Genomic DNA, 23,890 nt, shown 5'->3' on the forward strand with positions numbered 1-23,890 from the left:
GGATCTTTCCGACCCAGGGATGGAACCCATGTCTCTTATGTTTCTTGCATTGGCAGGCAGGTTCTTTACCACCAGCACCACCTGGGAAGCCCTTTACTGCATTACAAACCATCTGAAAACATAGTGGTTTTAACAGCAGCAACTTATTATTTATCATTTTTCTATGAGTTGATCAGGCAGTTCAGAGTGTTGGTTAGGGTCCTGAGATGGCCGGAATGTCCAAAAGGACCTCATTCACATCCCAACTGGGAGCTCAGCAACGGTTGCTGATCAATGTCTTTCATTTTCCTCCATGAGGACCCTTCATGTGGCTTCTTGGGCTTCCTCACAGCTCACAGCATGGCAACTGGATCCAAGAAAGATCACTCCAAGACATGAAAGCAGAAGCTGCAGATTTCTTAAGACTCAGCCTTGAAAGTTGCAAGGCATCATTTTTTTTTGCTGTATCCTATTGATCAGAATAAATCATTGGCCAGCTTAGATTCACAAGTAATGAAAATAACCTCTACTTATGTATAAGGGAATATAGCACAGTCACACTGCAAAAGAACATATGGGATGGGAGATCTTTCTTCTGGCCATTCTCAAAAACATTCCTAGCTCACAGAATAGGAACTAGATTTTCTTAAAAACTTTTGGATTGAGTGACTCAATTAGGAAGACCAGTCTGAGCCTGGATCATTGAAAAAAGAAATAAATGGAATTCAGTGTTTTAATTTAGCATGACTTGTTTATAAGTGACTTAAAGTTATTCTTCAGAACACAGAAAATAGTTCCTTTGGATCTAAAAGTCATACTTAGAATCATTAATAAGAATAGATAAAGGACATTAGGCTGATGGAGAGAATGGACTTGTTGACACAGAGGAAGGAGAGGGTGGGAGGATTGAGAGAGAAGCACTGAAACATATACATTACCACATGTGAAGTAATTAATAGATAGCTAGTGGGAAGTTACTGTATGGTACAGGGAGCTCAGCCTGGTGCTGTCTGATGACCTAGAGGAGTGCGATGGCGGTGGGGGGGATGGTGGGAGGAAGGTTCAAGAGGGAGAGGATATATGTATATAGCGTTAGCTGCTCAGTCATGTCCGACTGTTTGTGACCCCATAGACTGCCGCCCACCAGCCTCCTCTGTCCAGGGGATTCTCCAGGCAAGAATACTGGAGTGGATTGCCATGCCCATCTCCAGGATATATGTATGCTTATGACTGATCCACATTGTTGAACTGCAGAAACCAACACAACATTATAAAGTAATTATCTTTCAATTAAAAATAATTTTTTTTAAAAAAAGGACATTTGACTAGAGAACATAATTATCAGTTAAGAACATTTCTAAAAGTAAAACACTTTTCCTTCAAGAAGAGATAGATGATAAAACCTCACATGCTCCCCGAATGGTGGCAACAGTGAATTCAGAGTGAAAAACTGTATTATGTTAAAGTGAACAAAGCAGAAAACAACAGAAGGGCACCTGAATAATGAATAAGAACAGTCAAACAGCGAGAGGCACATGAGATCCCCATAGTTGCTATTATGGAGAATTTGATAGTTTTCCCACTTCCAACCTCATGTACAGTTCTTTTAAAAGTACAATATACTTTGCATTTGCTTCTTATTTTATATTTCAATTGATTGCAGGGAGGGAGTTTGAGTCCTTTTGTAGTATTTCTGGATATGACTATAGTCAAACATGGAATCACAAAATAAGATTGGACATAATCCAACCAAATGAATTATTATTTACCCTGAACTCTCTAGGTCCCTACGATTGTACAAAGCCTGGTCTTTGAGATAAGTTATAGCTGGATAATGTGAAAAAGTCAAGAGCAGACAGGTTTGGGTAGATTTTTCAGTGTTGGGGAGAAGAGAAAGCAATAAGAAATGACACCAAGATTTGGGGCCTGGATGTTATATGAATGGCTATGTTTGCTAGAGTGATTAAGAAGGTGAGTAGGAGGGAAAGTGAATTGTGTATTGCAAGGGAAGATTACCAAAAGAAGTTTGAGACTGAAAGAATATTTTAAGACAAAGTAGCAGCTTGCCAGCATTTTCATAACATACTGATATCCTCAGCTTCTATTTGGGAAGGGATCCCCACTCATTCTCCTTTTATGAGACTATAACTTTTTATTATTCATTTTACTGTTTGTCATTTATTGAGTTGTTTCTACCCAGTGTGTTTACAACTCACATAAAATACAGAAAACAATCAAATATACAGAAACAAGCCTGGGAAATGCAACTCACCCAGAGAAAATATCATTAGTATCTAGCGGCAGCTGCACACTGTAAAACAATTGGAATCGTCTCAGCTAGAAGGCAAATGAAAAACAAGGGAAATGAGTATCTAGGTGCCTCAATGGAAAACTTTTTTTTTTTTTTTTTTAATAGAAGGTAGTTTTAAATGGGCCGTCAGGGAAAGAGGATAAGTTGTGTAAGTGAGAAACAAGACAATCCATCAAGGACAGAATGCAAAGAAGAGAAAAAGGTAAAGTTCTCATGGGAACAGGATATAAAGTTGATGACAATGGGCCTTCACAGAGGATGAAGAGCAACATAACAATGTGTGCTATGTGTTATTTGCATAAACTCCAAAGAACTTGGCACCATCTACATTTTTCACATCACAAACATAAACCAGGAAGTGGGGGAAAAAATCATTTCATGCAGCCAAACTAGGAGTGGGAGTTTTCAACTTTACTCAAGTCCCCAGGCCCTCACTCTGCAATAATTCCAATAAGCTTCACTACTTTTTTAAAACTCAACCATTTCAAACAAGATTTAAACTCAACATCTACATAGTTTCCACTATAATAATAGTTCCCACTTGTTGAGCACTAACTATGCACCAGGCATTGTTCTGAATTCTATCTGGATGGACTCATTTATCACTTATTGCAACCTTAGAGATAAGGACTAGGAATATCTTTATTTTATAGATGAAGCGATTGAAACACAGAGAAGTTTTTTAAAGTACCCAGAATCACACAACTAATAAGTGGTAGATTTGGGACCTGAACCTAGATTAGTCAGGTTCCTACATCCTAAATAACTAGACTGGCCCCATCCAAACTTGAGTGCTCATCAGAATCATCCAAAGGGTTTTTAAAAACACATAGCGCTGAGATCCACCCTCAGAATTTCTGACATTAGTAGTTCTAAAATTAAGCCAGAGCCTTTACATTTCTAACAAGTTTCCAAGTATATTAATTAGCTAAGGCTGTTATAACAAAGCGCTGAAACCATGCGACTCAGATTTGCAACTTGAACCCTTGTGAGGGGACTCAAACCTGGCCTAAACCCAGACTGGGATTGAACCCATTGTTTTTTAAATTGAAATCTCACAGCTAGTCTCAGGACTTAATGAAGCTCAGGTTCTAAATGCCTCCTCACTGAAAGAATGCAGTGAGAGATAAAGTGATAGGAAAGAAACAAGATTTATTTAGAGAGAAACACAGATGGTGAATGCAGCCATGAAATTAAAAGACGCTTGCCCCTTGGAAGAAAAGCTATGACCAACCTAGACAGCATATTAAAAAACAGACATTACTTTGCCGACAAAGGTCCATATAGTCAAAGCTATGATTTTTTCCAGTAATGTATGGATGCAAGAGTTGGACCATAAAGAAAACTGAGCGCCAAAGAATCGATGCTTTTGAACTGTGGTGTTGGAGAAGACTCTTGAGAGTCCCTTAGCCAGCAAAGAGATCAAATCAGTCAATCTTAAAGGAAACCGGTCCTGAATATTCATTGAAAGGACTGATGCTGAAGTTCCAATACTCTGGCCACCTGATGCGAAGAACTGACTCATTGGAAAAGAAGCTGATGCTGGGAAAGATTGAAGGCAGAAGGGGACAACAGAGGATGAGATGGTTGAATGGCATCACTGACTCAATGGACATGAGTTTGAGCAAGCTCTGGGGAGTTGATGATGGATAGGAAAGCCTGGCATGCTGCAGTCCACGGGGTCGCAAAGAGTCAGACAAGACTGAGCAACTGAACTGAACCGAAGAACTCAAAAATCTTGGCAATTCACAAAGAGACAAATATTTTATTATTCCATTTATATGAAATACCTAAAGCAGCTAAACCATGAAAACAGAAACTAACATGATAGTTTCCAGGGAACTGAGGAGGGGGGAAATGGTGAGTTGTTCTTTGATGAGTATGCAGTTTCAGTTTTACAAGATGAAAAAGTTCTACAGATCTATTCTATAACAGTGTGAATACGGTTAACAAAGCTAAACAGTAGCTTTCAAAAAGTTAAGAGCTTAAATTTTATATTATGTGATTTCTTAATCACAATTTGAAAAAAATTTTGTGAAAAAAATTGCATAGCAAATCTGAGTCATTTAGGCCCACACTTCAGAGGCCCTGAAGACATTACTTTGTTGTATAGAATATTTGCATTGTTCCTCTCACCTTAAATCCTATTGGCTATTCCCTTGCCTGTAATGCTTCTTCCCCAGATATGTTCCTGGCCTCTTCTCTATCTTTAAATTGTGAAATGTCACCTTCTCAATGAAGCCTACCCTGATCATATTTAATATTGCAACTCACCCCATGCTCCTGCCACTTAGCACTCCCCATTCCCTTATCTTGTTCTACTTTTTTTTCTTTCTTATTATCACTGTCTAACATGTTTTAGAATGTACTCATTATAATTTTTTTTATTGTCTACCTCCACACCTCTAAAATTTAAGACCTACAAAAGCTGGTATCTTTATCTTACTTTGTTCCCTGATGTATCTCAAATGCCCAGACTAATGCCTTTCACATAGTTGGTGCTTATTTGTTGAGCAAATGGATGAGCATTCGCCATGAGCTAAGTGTCTTATATGCACCACATGTGTGTGTGTGCTAAGTTGTTTCAGTCGTGTCCAACTCTTTGTGACCCTGTAGACCATAGGCTGCCAGGCTCCTCTGTCCATGGGATTTTTCAGGCAAGAATATTGTAGCAGATTGCCATACCTATCTCCAGAGGATCTTCCCAAACCAGGGATCCAACCTGAATCTCTTATATCTCCTGCACTGGCAGGCAGGTTCTTTACCACTAGCACCATCTGAGAAGCCCCTTACCTGCACTAACATTATAAAATAAAATATGAAAAATGACTTTTGTGTTAGGATGGCAGATCCAGTCTTGCTTCTGTCCCTAGTCCTACAGAAACTAAAATCAAACAGATGGGAGAACAGAAAGGGGGGAGAATACCCCCAAAATTCGAGGAGCTGGAGAGCAGACAGACCAGTGCTAACCAATTTTGCAGATATGAAAAGCTGAATCCTAAGGCAGTAATCAGGAAAGCTGAGAATCAACCTAATTTATACCATAGAAACCTCAGAATACTCAGGATAAGCAGCACCAACTACCTCTGCAAATAGAAGTGGGGAGGAGAACTTACAGTGAAAACTGTGGGAAACTACATGAAAAGTCTGATCTCTACATCCCTCCCTACTTCACTATTTTGTCAAGAGTCCTCTTCTACCCTGACATGATGTATTCTCTGGAGAGGGTAAAAGAGTGGGTCCTTGAACTTTGGAACCTAGGTACTCTACCAGAACTAAAATTCAGTGATCACACGCATGCAGAATGCTGAACATTCCTAGAACACTAGACGCCTTTATCTTCAGGCAGGAGATTAGAAGCACTTTACACTGAACAGTCTGACTAGCCAAAGGGAAAGAACTATAGATATAGACACCTAAGGTTGCCCATCAAATGGCCCAACCAGATCATCACCGGGTAAAACTTGAAATTGGCAAACTCCAGTCAAATGCTCAGAGATTCTAATTAGCTTTTTAGTGCCCACTTTTAACATGAGCTGACAATCAAAGAACCACCCATAAACAAATGAGTGAATGGATGAATGTTAACATCACAATATACAGGAAATATAAATAAATATAAACTTATTTATGCCGACTTAGCACAGCATAAATAAATAAGGATTCATCAGACAGCTGACGTGTGTCTCTAACATGAAAGAGACCAAAAGAAAACAAAAAGCAACTTGTAAGACATGGGCTATTCAGAGAGAATACTTTAAAACTTACCCCCCAAAATCACCTTATTGATATGCTCAGAAAGATATTTCATTCATGAAAAAAGATTAGGATTCTATTCTTTTAAAACACAATTCAGAGAACAAAATGGTGTGTGGGAAATGATAACATATGACAGAAGAAATGAGAAAATCTCACTTGAAAGATTGGAAGATAAAGCTGAAGAAATCTCCCCAAAGGCAGTTTAAAGAGGCAAGGAGGTAGAGAATGGAGAGAAATGATAAGGAAATAAGATGACCAGTTTGGAAAGGCCAGTATTTGAATAATAAGAATTGAAGCAAGAAAGCAGACAGGAATTAAAGGGAGAGAATCATTGAAGAAATTTTTAAGAAAATGTCCCAGAATTAAGTGAGTTTCCAGGTTGAAATGCCTGCTGAGTGTCCAGCACAGTGTTGAATTTAGAGCCATAGGTTGGTACACTTTGTGAAATTTCAAAGGGTTAGGAACAAAGAAAAGGACTAGTGGTAACTTACTTGGAAACTTCTTTTTTCCAAGGGAAAAAAAAATCACATACAAAGGATTAGGAATCACAGTGATGCTTCAAACCTCTTAACAGCAATACCTATACTGGATCCATGGGTCTCATAGTTATTTTCCAGGTCTCTAAATGCATAGTTTGGAATGAACACATTTGGTAGTTGGCAAACCCCACATTGGTTCCTGGCAAGACAGGAACACACAAAACAAGCAAGGCCAAGGTCAAACCCTGACAGATTTGATCAGTCAAGATATAACAACCACTTTTAGATTTAAACAGTTTGCTACTCACTTACACAGTAAAAAGAATAGCCAAAGGTGTCAGCCCACCTTGATCCTTGCCCTTCATACCAAAAAAGGACACCACTGAAACAAAAGGGACCAGATGACTGCAGTGTGACTTATGGGACACCCTGTTGCTGAGGAGGTGAGACACTGGCTATGTAGTTTTACACTGTTTAGCTTCACTAGTGGGGAGTAGGGGTAGGGAGGATGGCAGAAAGTGCCGTACTTCATCAGACAGCCTCCCAGAGGAGACAGGGAAACCAGTGGGAGACGGTTTTCATCCCCTCTGTTACAGAAGGATCACAAGGTGTATTTCCAAGACTCAGATTAGCTGCACTTCAAGCCAGCCCTTGCCTCCATGGCTTATTTGGATGCCTACAACAGACTGGTTCCAAATAGGAAAAGGAGTACGTCAAGGCTGTATATTGTCACCCTGCTTGTTTAACTTATATGCAGAGTACATCATGAGAAACACTGGACTGGAAGAAACACAAGCTGGAATCAAGATTGCCGGGAGAAATATCAATAACCTCAGATATGCAGATGACACCACCCTTATGGCAGAAAGTGAAGAGGAGCTTAAAAGCCTCTTGATGAAAGTGAAAGAGGAGAGTGAAAAAGTTGGCTTAAAGCTCAACATTCAGAAAACGAAGATCATGGCATCTGGTCCCATCACTTCATGGCAAATAGATGGGGAAACAGTAGAAACAGTGTCAGACTTTATTTTTGGGGGCTCCAAAATCACTGCAGATGGTGACTGCAGCCATGAAATTAAAAGACGCTTACTCCTTGGAAGGAAAGTTATGACCAACCTAGACAGTATATTCAAAAGTAGAGACATTACTTTGCCGACTAAGGTCCGTCTAGTCAAGGCTATGGTTTTCCCAGTGGTCATGTATGGATGTGAGAGTTGGACTGTGAAGAAGGCTGAAGCACTGAAGAATTGTTGCTTTTGAACTGTGGTGTTGGAGAAGACTCTTGAGAGTCCCTTGGACTGCAAGGAGATCCAACCAGTCCATTCTGAAGGAGATCAACCCTGGGATTTCTTTGGAAGGAATGATGCTAAAGCTGAAGCTCCAGTACTTTGGCCACCTCATGCGAAGAGTTGACTCATTGGAAAAGACTCTGATGCTGGGAGGTATTGGGGGCAGGAGAAGAAGGGGACGACCGTGGATGAGATGGCTGGATGGCATCATGGACTCGATGGACGTGAGTCTGAGTGAACTCTGGAGATGGTGATGGACAGGGAGGCCTGGCGTGCTGCGATTCATGGGGTCGCAAAGAGTCGGACACGACTGAGCTACTGAACTGAACTGAACTGAACAAGGAGGTCAAGTGACAAGGCAAAACTGTTCCCTTACAGTTCTTCAGCCTGTGGGTTAAAGCTATCATATTGCAGAGATCTAACAGGAAAACTTAAATTTGCTTCCCCAGCCTCCAAGTAGGATGATGAATCATAAACAGTAGCACATGCTCAGAGGGGAATAGCAGAGATGAGTGCATCTCTTGAAGACCTGAGAGCTGACAGTCCCCATCATATTCCTGTTTTTGCTCCCGCAAAAGCCAGAACAATCTGCGAGGTTGGCAGTTGACTACTGCAAATTCAACCAAGTTGAAGCTTTAGTTGCAGCTGTATCTTCATTAAAGCAAATTAACAAGACCTCAGGCACATGATATCAGTGGCCACTGATCTGGCAAATTCTCTTCCATCACAGAGGGATTTCCCTGGTGGCTCAGACGGTAAAGCATCTGTCTACAATGTGCGAGACCCGGGTTCAAGCCCTGGGTTGGGAAGATCCCCTGGAGAAAGAAATGGCAACCCACTCCAGTACTATTGCCTGGAAAATCCCATGGACAGAGGAGCCTGGTAGGCTACCGTCTATGGGGTCGCAAAGAATTGGACACAACTGAGTGACTTCACTTTCCATCACAGAGAGCCAGAAGCCAAAGTATTCCCCCAGGGCTATGTCCTAAATAAAAATAATCTATCAAGTTAAGGGATCAAAGTAAGGAAGAAGTAGAGGCCTCACAGGCGATGGAAAGTTAAGATCCATACCCTAGTTAAGGGACAATATATGGGATTTTTGTTCAGATTTCTGAAGAACAGTTCATATATTAGGACTATACCTAACTGAAGGAATAAAAGCTTTAAAAAAAAATCCCAAGATGGAACAGTTTCATAGACTCACTTCTATTTTGGAATCTCATGAGTATGATAGAATGTTTCATTGATCACAAAAATCCAGTGATGTTCCCTCACAAGAGGGTAAATTATCCTGCCCTGTTGAACTCATGAATAGCCATGTGACTTGTATGGCCAATGAAATAAGAGTACAACATGAAACGTGTCACCTCCAGGCAGCCATTTTAAGAGCTAGGTTCTCTTTTCCCTGCCTCTGTGATCATGGAAGTGAGGTAGTGTTACTGACACACAAGTCTGTATGTCTGACATACAGTGAGGCCAAACAATACCAAAATGTTGGAGAAGGAGCATAGAAATGTTTATCTCAATGCCATGCAATGAGATGGGTGGTTCATGCCTTAAAAACCCCAAATTCCCCAAGAGCTTCCAGCAAAGCCCTTTTCTAGGAAAGGTGAGGGAGGGGCATGGGTAGTTGTTGCAAACTTCTTGGTGTCAGAACCTCTGTTCTTGAGGTCAGGTCATGGTCAGGTAACGATATTCCTGTAAACCTCCACCAAGTAAGATTATTCCCTGTTCTGACAAGAACAGGCAAGGTCCCAAGGCATAACTCTCACCCTCCAAGGTCCGGGTCCTAGCTGAGAGGAGGCAGATCTCAGCTGACAGCTCCCTAAGATCATGTTCCCAGACTTTGCCCAGCTGTTGTTGCTGAGGGAGCCAGGCGCCCAGGACCCAGCTGACCCTCAGGCTCTTCAGCCACCCAAATGGCAAGGGCCAGGTCCAGAAGACTGCAACCCAGAGAGAGTGCCGCTGCCATTAAATCACAGAGGTGGCAATGGGAGACAGATTCACCAACTCAAGGGCTGTGGGGCCTTGGTGAGTAATCTGGAGCCATGAAGGACACAACCCCCAGCCTGTTCCCTGTGCCTTGCCACCCCCCACCACCCCAGCTCACCCACCAGCCTGAGGCCAGGTAAGCTGCAGGGCCTGCAGAGAAGGCCAGGATTCACCTGTTGCCTCACTCTCTGCCTGAGGACCATCACCCTGAGGACTATTGACTGAATGGTCCCATAACAGTTGCTCGTTGACAGTTAGTTGCTTGAGGGAGGGGCACACTACAGATTGACCAATGGCTAAGCAGGACCACTAACAGCCACTCATTGACGGCTGGTCGCTAACGGTCCTGTGGCAACCACTGCCTAGTAAGCGGTGTTCAGGTTAATGGGCGGGTGCCGGAGAAGGCAATGGCACCCCACTCCAGTACTCCTGCCTGGAGAATCCCATGGACGGAGGAGCCTAGTAGGCTGCAGTCCATGGGGTCGCTGAGGGTCGGACACGACTGAGCGACTTCACTTTCACTTTTCACTTTCATGCATTGGAGAAGGAAATGGTACCCCACTCCAGTACTCCTGCCTGGAGAATCCCAGGGACGGGGGAGCCTGGTGGGCTGCCGTCTATGGGGTCACACAGAGTCGGACACGACTGAAGTGACTTAGCAGCAGCAGCAGCCCCAAGAGCCACGCTAGGGGCTGCGCACAGCCAGGCTCTTGTAGGAGATAGATAGTCCCTGGGCTGCACAGCTGGGGTATGTCAAGTGGAATAAAATTGAAGCTTTGCTCTTACCCAGACACTCCAAAGTCAAAACTAGTGGCAGAAACTGAGCTCTGCTGAAGTAAAGAGATACGGTGACCACTCCTGAAGTCAAGGAAAACTTCCCTGTCTGTACCTACACAGGAAGGCTCTTTGGGGGTCAAAAAGTGAGGGGGTACCATCCCATAATAAGTATGGCCATGCACCCACTTGCAAGGCCTCTGCTATGGAATCCATCTTAGTAAAAAGATGTGCACACAGGTTGGGAAGTGTCCTAGAACAGGTCAGGTGTAAAAAAGAAACAAGGTAATTGGCCAAATGTAAACCAAGTTCCTGGTGACTCAGAGGGTAAAGCGTCTGCCTACAATGTGGGAGACCTGGGTTCGATCCCTGGGTCGGGAAGAGCCTGTGGAGAAGGCAAGGACAACCCACTCCAGTACTCTTGCCTGGAAAATCCCATGGCCTGAGAAGCCTGGTAGGCTACAGTCCATGGGGTCGCAAAGGGTGGCAAAGAGTCGGACATGACTGAGCGACTTCACTTTCACTTTCAAACCAAGTCCCAGAAGGACTGTCCTGTATGATTTAAATCACCTCTTTACTATACTCCTCCTTGTTATGGGGGATGCCCATATCCTTTGTCTCTGAGTGTGTATTTCTGCCTTGTTTCAGTCTTAAGTAAAATGGTTTCTCTGTGTGCTCTTCCACTTACTGTGTGTGTCTCTAATAACAAACTTTGTACCTGTTTTTACAAGTTTTGCCTCCCTGAAATATTCTTGTTTTCAACGAGGGTAAGAGCCAGGGAAGCTTTGCTTTTAGCGTCTAGCCCCTGGCGGTCTAGCAGCTAGGATTCCTGGTTTTCATTCAGGTTGGGCACGCATGTGTGCTAAGTCATGTTTCAGTCGTGTCCGACTCTTTGCGACCCTATGGACTATAGCCCGCCAGACTCCTCTGTCCATGCGATCCTCCAGGTGAGAATACTGGAGGGGGTTGCCATGCCCTCCTCCAGGGGATCTTCCTGACCTAGGAATCAAACCCACATCTCTTACTCGTTTGCTGCATTGACAGCCGGGTTATCCCTGGCGCCGCCTGGGAAGCCCTTCATCCAAGCTACCCAGATTCAATTCCTAGGCTGGAAACGAAGATCTTTCTTCAGGACTGCTCACTGCCATCTCTCCAAGAACAGAACCATATGTCATGATGGAGCATCTATCATCCTAGGTGCCTGAGTAACTACACGAGCACAGCCCCTTTGCTAACCTGCTGCTGCTGCTAAGTCGCTTTTGTCGTACTCTGTGGGAACCCATAGACGGCAGCCCACTAGGCTCCTCTATCCCTGGGGTTCTCCAGAAAATACAGACCTAATATGAACAAGAAATAGGTGGTGGCGGTTGTTGTTGTTGTTGAAGTTGCTGAGATTTGGGCATTAGTTTGTTACTAACACAACATATCCAAAGAGTCCTGACCAGATAGGAGGAGGCACTCCCCTGGAGTCTGCTTATCTGTCCAAAGCCCAGATCTTCCTGACCTCTAAAATGGTTACTTGCAGTTGCCTTTCCAGAGTCCACTTCCATGTCCCTTAGCTTCTGACAGTGGTTTCCACATGGTTCCAGTAAGCTAACTCTGTTCCAAACTCCAGGGGAAATGCAACCTAGGCTAAGCCAATCAGAATATTCCATTTCCCTGACTGTATGGATTGGGTCAGTAGTGGACTTGTGTCCTTAACTGGCCCAGTCAAAGTGAATCATAGGGTTCTCGCTGGAAATGCACATACTTACCACTACTACAACAAGTTTCACATTTCTTTATCATTAGTTATATGCTATCTTACTAAGTGGATTATGTATTATTGAGAACCAAGATCCTAATTTATCTCTTTATTGCCAGAACCTGGCATAATTGTTGGCACAAAGTAGATGCCTATAAATAATCATTGATCAATTAAAGGAGGAATAAAATTTACTCCTTTTCATCAAATTTCACTTCTCAAATTTCAGGCCCACCAATCCATCTACAGAGCCACATTCAGCTGTTTGCATCTCTGTCCTTTCCTCCATCTTGATCTAAGAATAAATGATACATTCAATGTTGGTCTTTCAAAAAAATTACAGGTAAAATTTTCTTTCTCATTTTCCTGGGATGTGTATGGCATTTGCATGAATACGTAGGGCAAACATCTTCTGGGCTCCCTTCTACCGTATAGTGTCAGCACCAAAACCTCCACGGTGACTAAAGTAACTACCTCTTTGTGACGGCACATCAGCCATGTGCTACTGGAGAAGTCTCAGTTCCAGGACCAAATCATGGGTCCTTATTAAATGGGTCCTTACAATGCCCAGAAATAATACCAAATACCAAATAACCTGAAGAACTATAAATATTTTAACCTTTTCTATTCTCCTCAAATCACCAATCTCCCTTTTCTACCTCCCCTGGAACCTCCAAACTCATCATTCATAACAGCCTCCTCTTTTAGAGAAAACAGAAGTCATCACATGGGAGATCTCTCATTGCCCTGAAATCAAACATCTACCACTCTCCTGGCATCCTCACTTCCAGCTGAGATAGAGGAATTGTTCCTCTTCCCCTTGTCCCACCTCCTCTCTCTCCCTTATTGAAAAAAAAACAAAAAACAAAAAACTTATACCATCACTCAATCCTTTTCTGTCTTGTATATCAATCTACGTTTTCATGAATCTTTCCCAGTAATTTTTAAATGCACTGAGATATTCTCTTTTTTAAAAAAGCTTCACTTATTCCTTATTAACTATCACCTGTATTTTTCCTTCTCTCCCATCTTAATCTTCTCATTATCTCCAAAAGACAGGAAAGGCAGTGAGGTACAGTGGTTAAGAACATGGATCCTGGCACCACACTACCTCCTTTGAAATACATCATTTAATGACTCTGAGACCATGAGCAGATTACTTCACTTCTTTCTGCCTGAATTTCCCCATAGACAAAAAGATTATAACACTGACACTAGTGCTTAGCACAGAGTAAGCACTATATAAAGGTTGGCGGTAATCACTTTTATTTTTATTTCTTTACTTTCACTCACTCCTCATGGTCCTCAGGGTTGGGACCATGTGTCTCCTCACTATCCTATCCCAGGACATGAATGCAGTAACCTCCACAACCCGCTCAGTCGTGCTAGGGCCTAACGGCACTCTTGAAAAGTATAAACTGTGCCACTTTGTGCCAGGTTAAGATTACTAGAATAATTAAAACATGGCAGGGTGAAAAGAAGTCTAGCAGAGGAAATAGTATTTTACCAAGCCTCTAAATTAGTTTCAATCGCAATAAGAGGTTCGCGGATGACAATTGAAAAAAAAAAAGCTTAAATTGGGGAGATTCATTCATTAGACAACCAACACATATATTGCCTCTAACAATGCAATCAGACCAATTGTGTGGCAATAGGTGCAACTGCGTGGAAGGTTTTGCCATTGGGTTTACACCTCACAGGTTTTATCTTTCCCTGGTGGCTCAGACGGTAAAGCGTCTGCCTACAGTATGGGAGACCCAGGTTCGATCCCTGGGTCAGGAAGATCCTCTGGAGAAGGAAATGGCAACCCATTCCAGTACTCTAGCCTGGAAAATCCCATGGACGCTGGAGCATGGTACACTACAGTCATGGGGTCGCAAAGAGTTGGACACGACTGAGCGACTTCACTTCACTTACACCTCACATATGACTTGGACACCAGTATTCAATCCTACCTCAACAAGCCATCTACCTATAACCCAGCACTCCTGTGTCCCACTACACGGCAGCTTTTTGCTAAGTCTGCCGTGAGTCCAGGCAGTTACACTGCCTCTGGGGAGTACTGACGGAGAAGTTCAAGGGAAGAAAAGTCCTGAGCGTGCGTGTATGTTTTAGCAAACAGTCTGCTCTCAAAGCGAGGAGGAGTAAATAGTGCTGAAAAGAGAACACACTAGACTTCGCAGGTGGGATATAGGTGAAAAATGAATGAGTGGGAGAGCGTGCCAACTGGCATGCCCGGGACCCTTCCCCTCAGAGTCGATCTCGCGAAACCATAACTAATTCCCGGGAAATTCCCGGGGATTCCCTCTACCTCCAGGCAAAGTCCCGTAGGGGCGGGGCAAGAAAAGGAGACGCCGGCGCGCGGCCTTCAGCCTCCGGGATCTCGGGAGAACTGAGGTTATCGCGATCTTTCCGGAGCCGACACTCCACGCGGAGTCCGAGCTCGTGTGCTCTGAGTGCAGGGAGGGCGGAGACTGTACGGGAGGGAGAAGCCCCTTTGGCCTGCCCTACGGAAGCCTGCGAGGGAGGGTGGTGATCGCTGCCCAGTCCAGTTGTCCAGATGCCCAGCGCCAACGCCAGCCGCAGGAGTCAGGAGAAGCCGCGGGAGATCATGGACGCGGCGGAAGTGGGTTTCCTCCTTCTCCGGGCCTGGAAGAACAGACCCTTGGGCCGGATCGCGCTAGGGGGGGTGGGGTGGGGGAGTAGGGTGAGCGGGGGCCCTGGCCTCTGGATCCCTGGCGGCACTCTGCCTGTAGGCCACGGGCCTGGGGTCCGGGCGCCCGGAGCCTTCAACCGGGCCTCCAGGGCCCTTGCCCGAGCACCTTAGCCAGACCCACCCTGGATCGCATTTCTTACTGGGGCGCCTGGAAGCATGGCTTTCGAGAAGCGTGTCTCAGAGCTGGAGGGCGGGGGAGGGGGGCGCGGAGGGCGTGAAGTACCCACTGCCCCGGAAGTAGGAGCGGCTGGGCCAACCTTAAACCTCGCTGGTTTAGGCACGTATTTCACGTACTCCGTCTCTTTCCCCGGAAATTTTTAATGTCCACTGATAATCGATTTTTGCTCAGCACTCGTGTACCTAATGTTTTTCAAGTAATGACAGTACTTCGTAAAGCGATCTGCCACTATAATGACCGTTTTCCATGTGACAGCTTTAGAGAAAAGCTGTCATTTTTATTTCCTTTATTTTAAGTAACCCAAGTGAGGTAGGTGGGGAAGTTTGTAGGAAAAGCGTTTGAAATGAAGTGACCGCAAATCGTCTATGTAATTCATAATACCCTGTAGTCCATCAGTGCTTTTCAGAAATGAATGCTTGAAACCTTTCTAGAAGTGATGTGTGCTCTTAGTGAAACTGAGATTTCTACCTGGCTGCTAATTTTTCTGTTGAGGAGACATGAATTTGTGATAATCTGCATAAGGAATAGATCATTTTAAAAACATTAGATGGAATAGGGTTGCTGAAATATGAACAGTACTAATAAGTGACCCCCTTTTTTCTTTTCACATGCTGTAACCTTTTTATGCTGCCCTCCTACTACATTTTGTTACTGTATCTTTATAGTAGGACTGGGGTTATCTTTGTCTTTAAGGTGTATTTTTTTTTAATTCGGAAAAAAATTGTTCAGTAAGCACCTTAACATGTTGTCTGGTTTGTTTTGGTATAAATACAGAATCTAACATCTTCCAAATCTAAAGGAGAGGATTCCAACAGATAACTGTAGTGACAGAAACGAATTGTTTTATTCACATCCTAAATTACCTTGAAAGAAATCATTTTTATGTATTCTTGATCTGATTAAGTATGTAAACTAGCAGTGTGCCTTTGCAAATAGTGTAGGTCTATAGATTATATACAGTTGACATTGTGGCAGAGTTATGTCACTTTATAGCTGGAAGGATCTTAAGAGATCATTTTCTCGGTAAAGTGAGATTAAAATAAAAGGCTGCTTACCAATTTAATGAGTATAGTTTGTTAATAATAGTCTGGACTCTAGGCCTCTTTTTTCCTGTTCCTGGCTTAAAATCTGTAATAAGAATTTTGGTGTCATATTGTCAGTGTTGAAGCACTTGGATATCATGAAGACGGTTTTAGAACAGGAAGCTGGCAAAAGTTTTGATGATATTTTACAAAAGGAAAGTTGTAGTTAGCTTTTATCCAACATCTCTGATTTCTAAAAACTGGACATCTGGTGCTCAGAAAGCTTATCCCTAACTGTTGGTTCTCTTTGAACATTTCTTCCTGTAATAGGAAGTTAATAAAACTGTGGTATCTCATCATTTTCCCTTCAAAAAGAGGAAATTTATAACCCTGCTTTGAAGTAGTTTAATCTCTTTTTGAAGAAAGTAGTTAAGATGTGTTGTACATGTGTGTAAATTTTATTTGAGAATGCTTTTCTGTATGGTATATCAATCCAGGAGTGGTGATCTTCAAAATAAATTATCCAGAAGCTGGGTGCTTATCCTTTTTCTATGGAGTGCATATTAAGTGATATGACATATTTCCACCGTTTAAAACTACTAGTTTGAATTAATAAAATAGTCCTGAAAGTTAAAATGAATTCATCTTTTTCTGTTGTGTTTCTGTGTTTATTAATACTATGCTATTAGTGTTTAAATAAAAAGTCATAATGTAAAAACTTTTTTTGTAGGATTATGCAAAAGAAAGATACGGAGTATCTTCAATGATACAATCACAAGAAAAACCAGGTTAGTAGTTATGTGATAATTTTAAAAGGCTTTTTTTACTTTCTAATTCCAGGAAAGCTCTTCGTAAACTTTTAAGTAAGGCTGACACAACCGAAAACATAACTCTGAAGGCGTAATTCTGAAAAACTTAAATGGCAAACTTATGCCATTGTTGTTGTTTAGTTGCTAAGTCACGTCTGACTCTGTGATCCCATGGACTGTAGCCGGCCAGACTCCTCTGTCCATGTGATTTCCCAGGCAAGAATGGAGTGGGTTGCCATTTCCTTCTCCAGGGGATCTTGCCAACCCAGGGATGGAACACACATCTCCTGCTTGGCAGGCAGATTCTTTACTACTGAGCCACCTTGAAAGTCCAAGCATATGCCATAACCCTGTGCAGACATTATCAATTTAGGGTCCCTAATCTAGAAAAGGATGGATTTCCCTGGTGGCTCAGACGGTAAAGCATATGTCTGCAATGTGGAAGACATTGTAGAAAAGGAAGAAAATACATTAAATTAGTATATTTTAAGCAGTAAATTATATTAGAAAGATATCCCTAAGTGATCATGTAAAAAGACTTGACTCTGGCCTAGGAGATAAAAGACAGTAAATAGTAGCTGCTTTCTTCATATGCAGCCTTTTTTGCATGCCTCATGAAGCTACCTCTTTTAGTACCCTCCTTGACTTATATAAATATTTCTTTGAAAATGATTTAATTGTTTCTGTCAGACCCGTGACACCCCAAATTATGTCTTTCAAGCTTTGGTACACCTGCAGACCTTTAGGTTCTGGCCCATTGGAAGCACCAAGTACTGCTAATATATATGCCTGCCTGTGAATTTTATGCTTTGAAAATAATATACCCCAGGTCAGTTTTAATTGTTATTTTAGATTTAACTCAATGCATGGTCACAACATCACTTTTCCTCCCCAACTTTGTTGGGAAAATGTGCAATTAAAGACCAAAATAGGTTGCTGAGAATAAACCATTTCCAAAATTATCTTTTGTGAAGTAAAATAATTGAGTATAAATTGGGATAGAAGCAATATGCTATAGGAGAGGACTACAGCCCCTGCCAGGAAGAGCAGAAGAGGTCATGTGAGACTTTTTCTCAGCTTATCTATCTTCCTGAACTCCACTTCCTTGAGCTCTGACATCAAAAATCTTACTGGAGTTTGACTTCTACGTAAGCCTCAGTCACCCTTTGCCACAATTATTGTTCCCATTTAACTATCAAATCCAGACTACTGTTATAACAGTAACTATAACAGTTATAAGCTTTCCCTACCAAAAGAAAGTTTATGTAATCTGATTACACTAAATAACAGCAAAATTCTACCCTTGATTTTAACCTCTGTTAAAATCAGAAAATTTTGTTCAACATAAAGTTATCTGTCTGCTTCCATTTCTCCAAAATTCTTTTATTCTAATATGAATGACTTAACTGTGGAGGTAGTAGGTTTTCAAGTGGAAACCCTACTGCCACTAATCTTTGCCTTAGCCACTCATATTGGTGGGAGTGTGACAGGCACCTCAGCTGTTTGTGAATACATTAAAGGTTGAGAACGCCTATGCTAGTTGATTGGAATGCCACATGAAAGAAGGGCCATCATTCTTTCTTTTCTAAAGTACTATTAAAATTACTGTAATCATGATGCTTACTTATAAGTCTTATTCTTTTAGACTTATTGTTTTGTTTTGAATTTTGATTGTCTAGTAAGTTTGGAGAAGGCAATGGCACCCCACTCCAGTACTCTTGCCTGGAAAATCCCATGGGCGGAGGAGCCTGGTGGGCAGCAGTCCATGGGGTTGCTAGGAGTCAGACACGACTGAGCGAATTCACTTTCACTTTTCACTTTCATGCACTGGAGAAGGAAATGGCACCCCACTCCAGTGTTCTTGCCTGGAGAATCCCAGGGACGGGGGAACCTGGTGGGCTGCGGTCTCTGGGGTCGCACAGAGTCAGACACGACTGAAGTGACTTAGCAGCAGCAGCAGCTCTTTCAATCTTGGCATTTTCAGATCTGTCTTTTAAAATATGCTACTATGTCTGTCTTTTCTCTTTCACACTTCCTTTCTTCTGAGTTTACACAGCAGACTTGGAAGTTAGCTTAATTTCTAAGGTCCATGTACAGAGTTTTACAGAAAGTCTCTTGTGATGAGTAGTGCTTGAAAATTTCACATTCATTCTCTATGCTTCTGGCAATGAGAACCATGGTATTCTCCTGTAAAGCAAATTCTCTCTAAGCTGCATCTTTACTTCAAGAGATAAATTATGTAAATACATGTAGGCAAAGTAGGTGAAATATATTTATAATTTGATTTTATTATAATATCCCCCACCTAAATACCCTAAGTATTTTTAGTATTAGGGTAACTAGGTTTTACAGCATGTGATGTTGACATATTTGGTTACAGTCAGGCCACATAACCATTGAGACTTGAGATTTTTTATTATTTGTGATGTTGTGGTATCGTCCTATTAGAATATTTTTAATTAATGCTTATATCTTTTTCTTTAATACTGAAGTTATTTCACATTTAGAACAATATCAAAATAATTTCTGGATCATGATTGCCTTGTATCACTATCTTCACACCATAGTTTTTTCAGTTTTCCTGTTTGGGGGACTCTAGTACTTTGCTATTAGTATTGGGGGGCATAATTGTTGGGTCTCACTTGTAGTCAGAAGGGGAATTTATTGGTTCATGTAACAGTAGGAAACAAAGTATAAGATGGCATATGCCATGATAGGATTTAGAAGTTGGAGAATTATTGGTGGGGCTTTCAGTCTCTACTTCCTGGCTCTGCTTCCACTGAGCTATTGACTTCATTCTCCCATCCTGCAAATTCAGGTAGTAGGAAAGATGGCAGTCAATACTATCTCAGCCCAGTGACCTGGAGGAAGACAGCTTCATTCCCATTATCTGTATATTACATACCAGAAAAGGACTTTCTAGTTGAATACAGTCACTGTATCCTGGGGAGTGGGGTGCTATGACTGTCCAGGCCTGGCAAAGTGTCCCCTCATGTAGCTAGCTGACTTACATACTGTGACAGGCAAGCAAAAATACCATGTCCACTCAGGCAGAGGCAGGTGAAGACAGGCTGTGTTTGGCTTTATAAGTCATTGAAATGTTCAGGAGGTTTGCATTTTGAAATTATATTGACTCCACTGTAGATTGAATTATCAAGGGATTGCCAGTTAGAATGCTTTTGCTCTCATTTAGGCAAGATATAGTATGTTGGTTTAGAATGGTGGCAGTGAAGATGAAAGAGAATTGGATAGATTTTAGAGATATATTTAGGCTATTCATAAAACTTGAGGCAAATTGCACACAGAAGGTGATAGAGAAGGTGTTAACCCTCGTACAACATGTGTAGGAATGTAAATTGGTTCTAGCCACTATGGAAAACAATACAGGGGTTCCTCAAAAAATTAAGACTAGAACTACCACGTAATACAGCAGTTCCACTTCTGGGTGTTTATCTGAAGAGTATGAAAGTACTAATCAAAGTATATGGGCACCCTTATGTTACCACAGCATTTTTTCCAGTAGCCAAAATATGAAAACACACTAAGTGCCTGTCGATAGATAAATAGATAAAGAAGATGTGGTATATATGTGTGCCATTAAGAAAGATGAAATCTTCCCTTTTGCAACAACATGGATGGAATACAAAAATTAATAAATGAGCAAACCAAACAACAAAACATAGAGCAGAGTAGTGGTTACTAGAGGGGGAGGAGCATGAGGGGAGGGTGAAATGGGTAACAGGGTCAAATCTATGGTAATGTTTGGAAACTAAACTTGGTATTGAGCATGCTGTTAAGTATATATAAGCTGAAATATAATGTTAAACATATGAAGCGTATGATGTTATAAACCAATAAAAAAGAGTGTTGCTAGAGATGAGAATTTTAAGATAATATCAAGTACTTATGTTAGCTATCAAAGTAATTTTGATCTTGATGTCTTTGTAAATTCTGAATTACAGAATTGTTTCACTTTTCTGCTACAGATCGAGTTTTGGTTCGAATTAGTGATTTGACAGTGCAAAAAGCTGGTGAAGTTGTTTGGGTGCGTGCAAGGGTTCATACAAGCAGAGCTAAAGGTAAGATCGATTAGATGGTTACGGGTCTTTTGGTAATCACTGAGTTTTTCTTTTGCAAATTTCTCACAAGGCAAGGCAGATCTTAACAAACCAAAATAGAAACACCTGTTTTCCTTCTTAAATCAATGTAAAATATTCAGTTCAGTTCAGTCGCTCAGTCGTGTCCGACTCTTTGCAGCCCCATGAATTGCAGCATGGCAGGCCTCCCTGTCCATCACCAACTCCCAGAGTTCACCCAAACTCATGTTCATCGAGTCAGTGATGTCATCCAGTCATCTCATCCTCTGTCGTCCCCTTCTCCTGCCCCCAATCCCTCCCAGCATCAGGGTCTTTTCCAATGAGTGGACTCTTCGCATGAGGTGGCCAAAGTATTGGAGTTTCAGCTTCAGCATCAGTCCTTCCAGTGAACACCCAGGACTGGTCTCCTTTAGGATGGACTGGTCGGATCTCCTTGCAGTCCAAAGGACTCTCGAGTCTTCTCCAACACCACAGTTCAAAAGCATCAGTTCTTCAGCGCTCAGCTTTCTTCACAGTCCAACCCTCACATCCATACATGACCACTGGAAAAACCATAGCCTTGACTAGACAAACCTTTGTTGGCAAAGTAATGTCTCTGCTTTTGAATATGCTATCTAGGTTGATCATAACTTTTCTTCCAAGGAGTAAGCGTCTTTTAATTTCATGGCTGCAATCACCATCGCAGTGAAAAGTTATACCCACATCTTACCCAAAAAGTTATACCCACATCTCATTAAGCCTTTAGATCTAACTACCAACTTACAGGAAAGTTGTAGGACATGTTAAACGACAATGGGGATACAGGCAGTAAAATTTAGACTGTAGTAAACTACCAGGCAAAAAAGGTCTGATCTCTTCAAGAAATAAATTGAACCAGGAGGAGGAGCCCATGGATTAAAACAGATACATCTCTCAACTAATCACTTATTTAGATCCTAATTTAAATATATAGTTGAAAAGGCACTGAGACTGTTGAATATTTGAACACTGACTAGATATTTGGTGTTAAAAAATTGTTCATTTTTTTTGAAGTTGGGATAATACTGTCGTAATGTTACTTTTAAAAAGATATCTCTTATGGATCCATACCGAATTATATATGGATGAAATAATAGAGAGTTTGCAGGAGTTTGCTTCAAAATAGTACAGAAATTGAGGGATAAGGCTGAAACAAATGGCCATGAATTGATAATCATTGAGGTACATGAGGATTATAGGTAGGCATTGATATCATTTACAAATAATCATTTTGTCCTTCTCTTTCAAATGTTTATCTCATTTCTTGTTTCTCTCTGCAATAATTAGTAGATTGCCCAGTTTTGCAAGGATTCTCACAATGAAGAATTTTTCAAACACTAGAGGTATAAACTTCTGCTGAGTTATTTCATGTCTTTAGGTGTTCTGCATACAGTGTTACTAGGAAACAGTACCAAAGTTTAAAAAGTAGGTTAGAAGAAGTTTTCATCTAGTCTGAGTTTTCTGTTATCAGGAATAGGTGTTAAATTCTATCATTCTTTTTCCAGAAAAAATTTTCCCGCAAAATATCATTGTATTGAGCATACTTATATGGAGATTCGGTGTACTCTCCTGTTTGTTTTTTGTTTGTTGGATATAATCAGTTGATCTTCATTATTCGCAGATTGTGTATTTGCAAATTCACCTATTGTAACATGTATTTGTAGCTCCAAAATCAACACTTGGAGTGCTTTCACTGTCATTCACAGATGTACCCAGATATTCACATGAACAGTGGTGAGAAATTTGAGTCTCCTAATACAACATTTTCAGCTGAGGTTAAACACAGTGAAGCTCTGCCTTGTATCAGCTCTCACAAACAAGTATCCTCTTTGCAATCTATTTAATGCTACATTCTTCACAGTTTTCTGCTTTATTTTGTTAATTTAACTGTTTAAAATTGCCCCTGAAGCACAGTGCTGCAGTGTTCTTTGGTATTCCTAAATAAAGGAGTGCCCGTAATATATATTATGGAGAAAATATGAATTGTTAATAGCTAAGTTTTGTCCCAGCATGAGTTATAGTGTTTTGGGGCATGAGTTTTATGTTAATGAATCAATAATATATACTAAATAAGGTGTCTTTAAACAGAAATACACACAACAGATTTATGTATTTTTGGACTAATAAAAATACCGTGACCAGACGTGCACAGAAACCTCACTCTATATTTCCCCTAGGAGCAGTGGTTCAGTACTTGCTAATTCATTGTTCCTGGTGACTTTATAAAACGTGTGTGTATGCTCAGTTATTCAGTTATGTCTGACTCTTTGCAACCCCATGGAAAACATATAAAGCCACAAGTAGCAAGAACCAACTGTATGTAATTATATTGGTTTACAATAATGGATTTCTTAATGGTGAACCATTTTTAGATTCTTGTAATAAACTGAATTTGGTAAAGGAGTAGATAGTATTCTTTTAGTATAGTACTAAGCTAAATTTCAGTAATTTTGTTTTTGAATTTTCATTAATCTGGTTTTTATAATTTTTACTTAGAAGATCCTACTTTGTTTTTGGTTTTTTTAAAATATTTTTATTTTTACTTTATTTTACTTTACAATTCTGTATTGGTTTTGCCATACATTGACATGAATCCTCCACGGGTGTACTTTGTTTTAAGTTTGTATACATGTGTGTATGTAAGTTGTAAGTTACCCAGGTAATACATTAATGTTTTCACATGGATTTTTCAGAGAGTACAAATATCTTCCTTTTTCTTCTCTACT

The 23,890-nt window shown here is 41.2% G+C and overlaps 1 protein-coding gene across 1 annotated transcript in view; it reads left to right on the forward strand.

The window, feature by feature from the left end:
- The first annotated feature begins 14,651 nt into the window (after positions 1-14,651).
- Positions 14,652-23,890, forward strand: part of DARS1 (aspartyl-tRNA synthetase 1) — a 65,018-nt gene continuing 55,779 nt past the window's right edge. Inside the window, exons 1-3 of the mRNA XM_069577683.1 lie at positions 14,652-14,950; positions 16,971-17,028; positions 21,036-21,128. Of these exons, the coding sequence (XP_069433784.1) occupies positions 14,885-14,950; positions 16,971-17,028; positions 21,036-21,128 (217 nt within the window). The 5' untranslated portion in view covers positions 14,652-14,884. The remainder of the gene's footprint in view (positions 14,951-16,970; positions 17,029-21,035; positions 21,129-23,890) is intronic.

This window comes from Ovis canadensis, chromosome 2 (assembly GCF_042477335.2).
Source record: "Ovis canadensis isolate MfBH-ARS-UI-01 breed Bighorn chromosome 2, ARS-UI_OviCan_v2, whole genome shotgun sequence".
Classification (NCBI taxonomy): domain Eukaryota; kingdom Metazoa; phylum Chordata; class Mammalia; order Artiodactyla; family Bovidae; genus Ovis; species Ovis canadensis.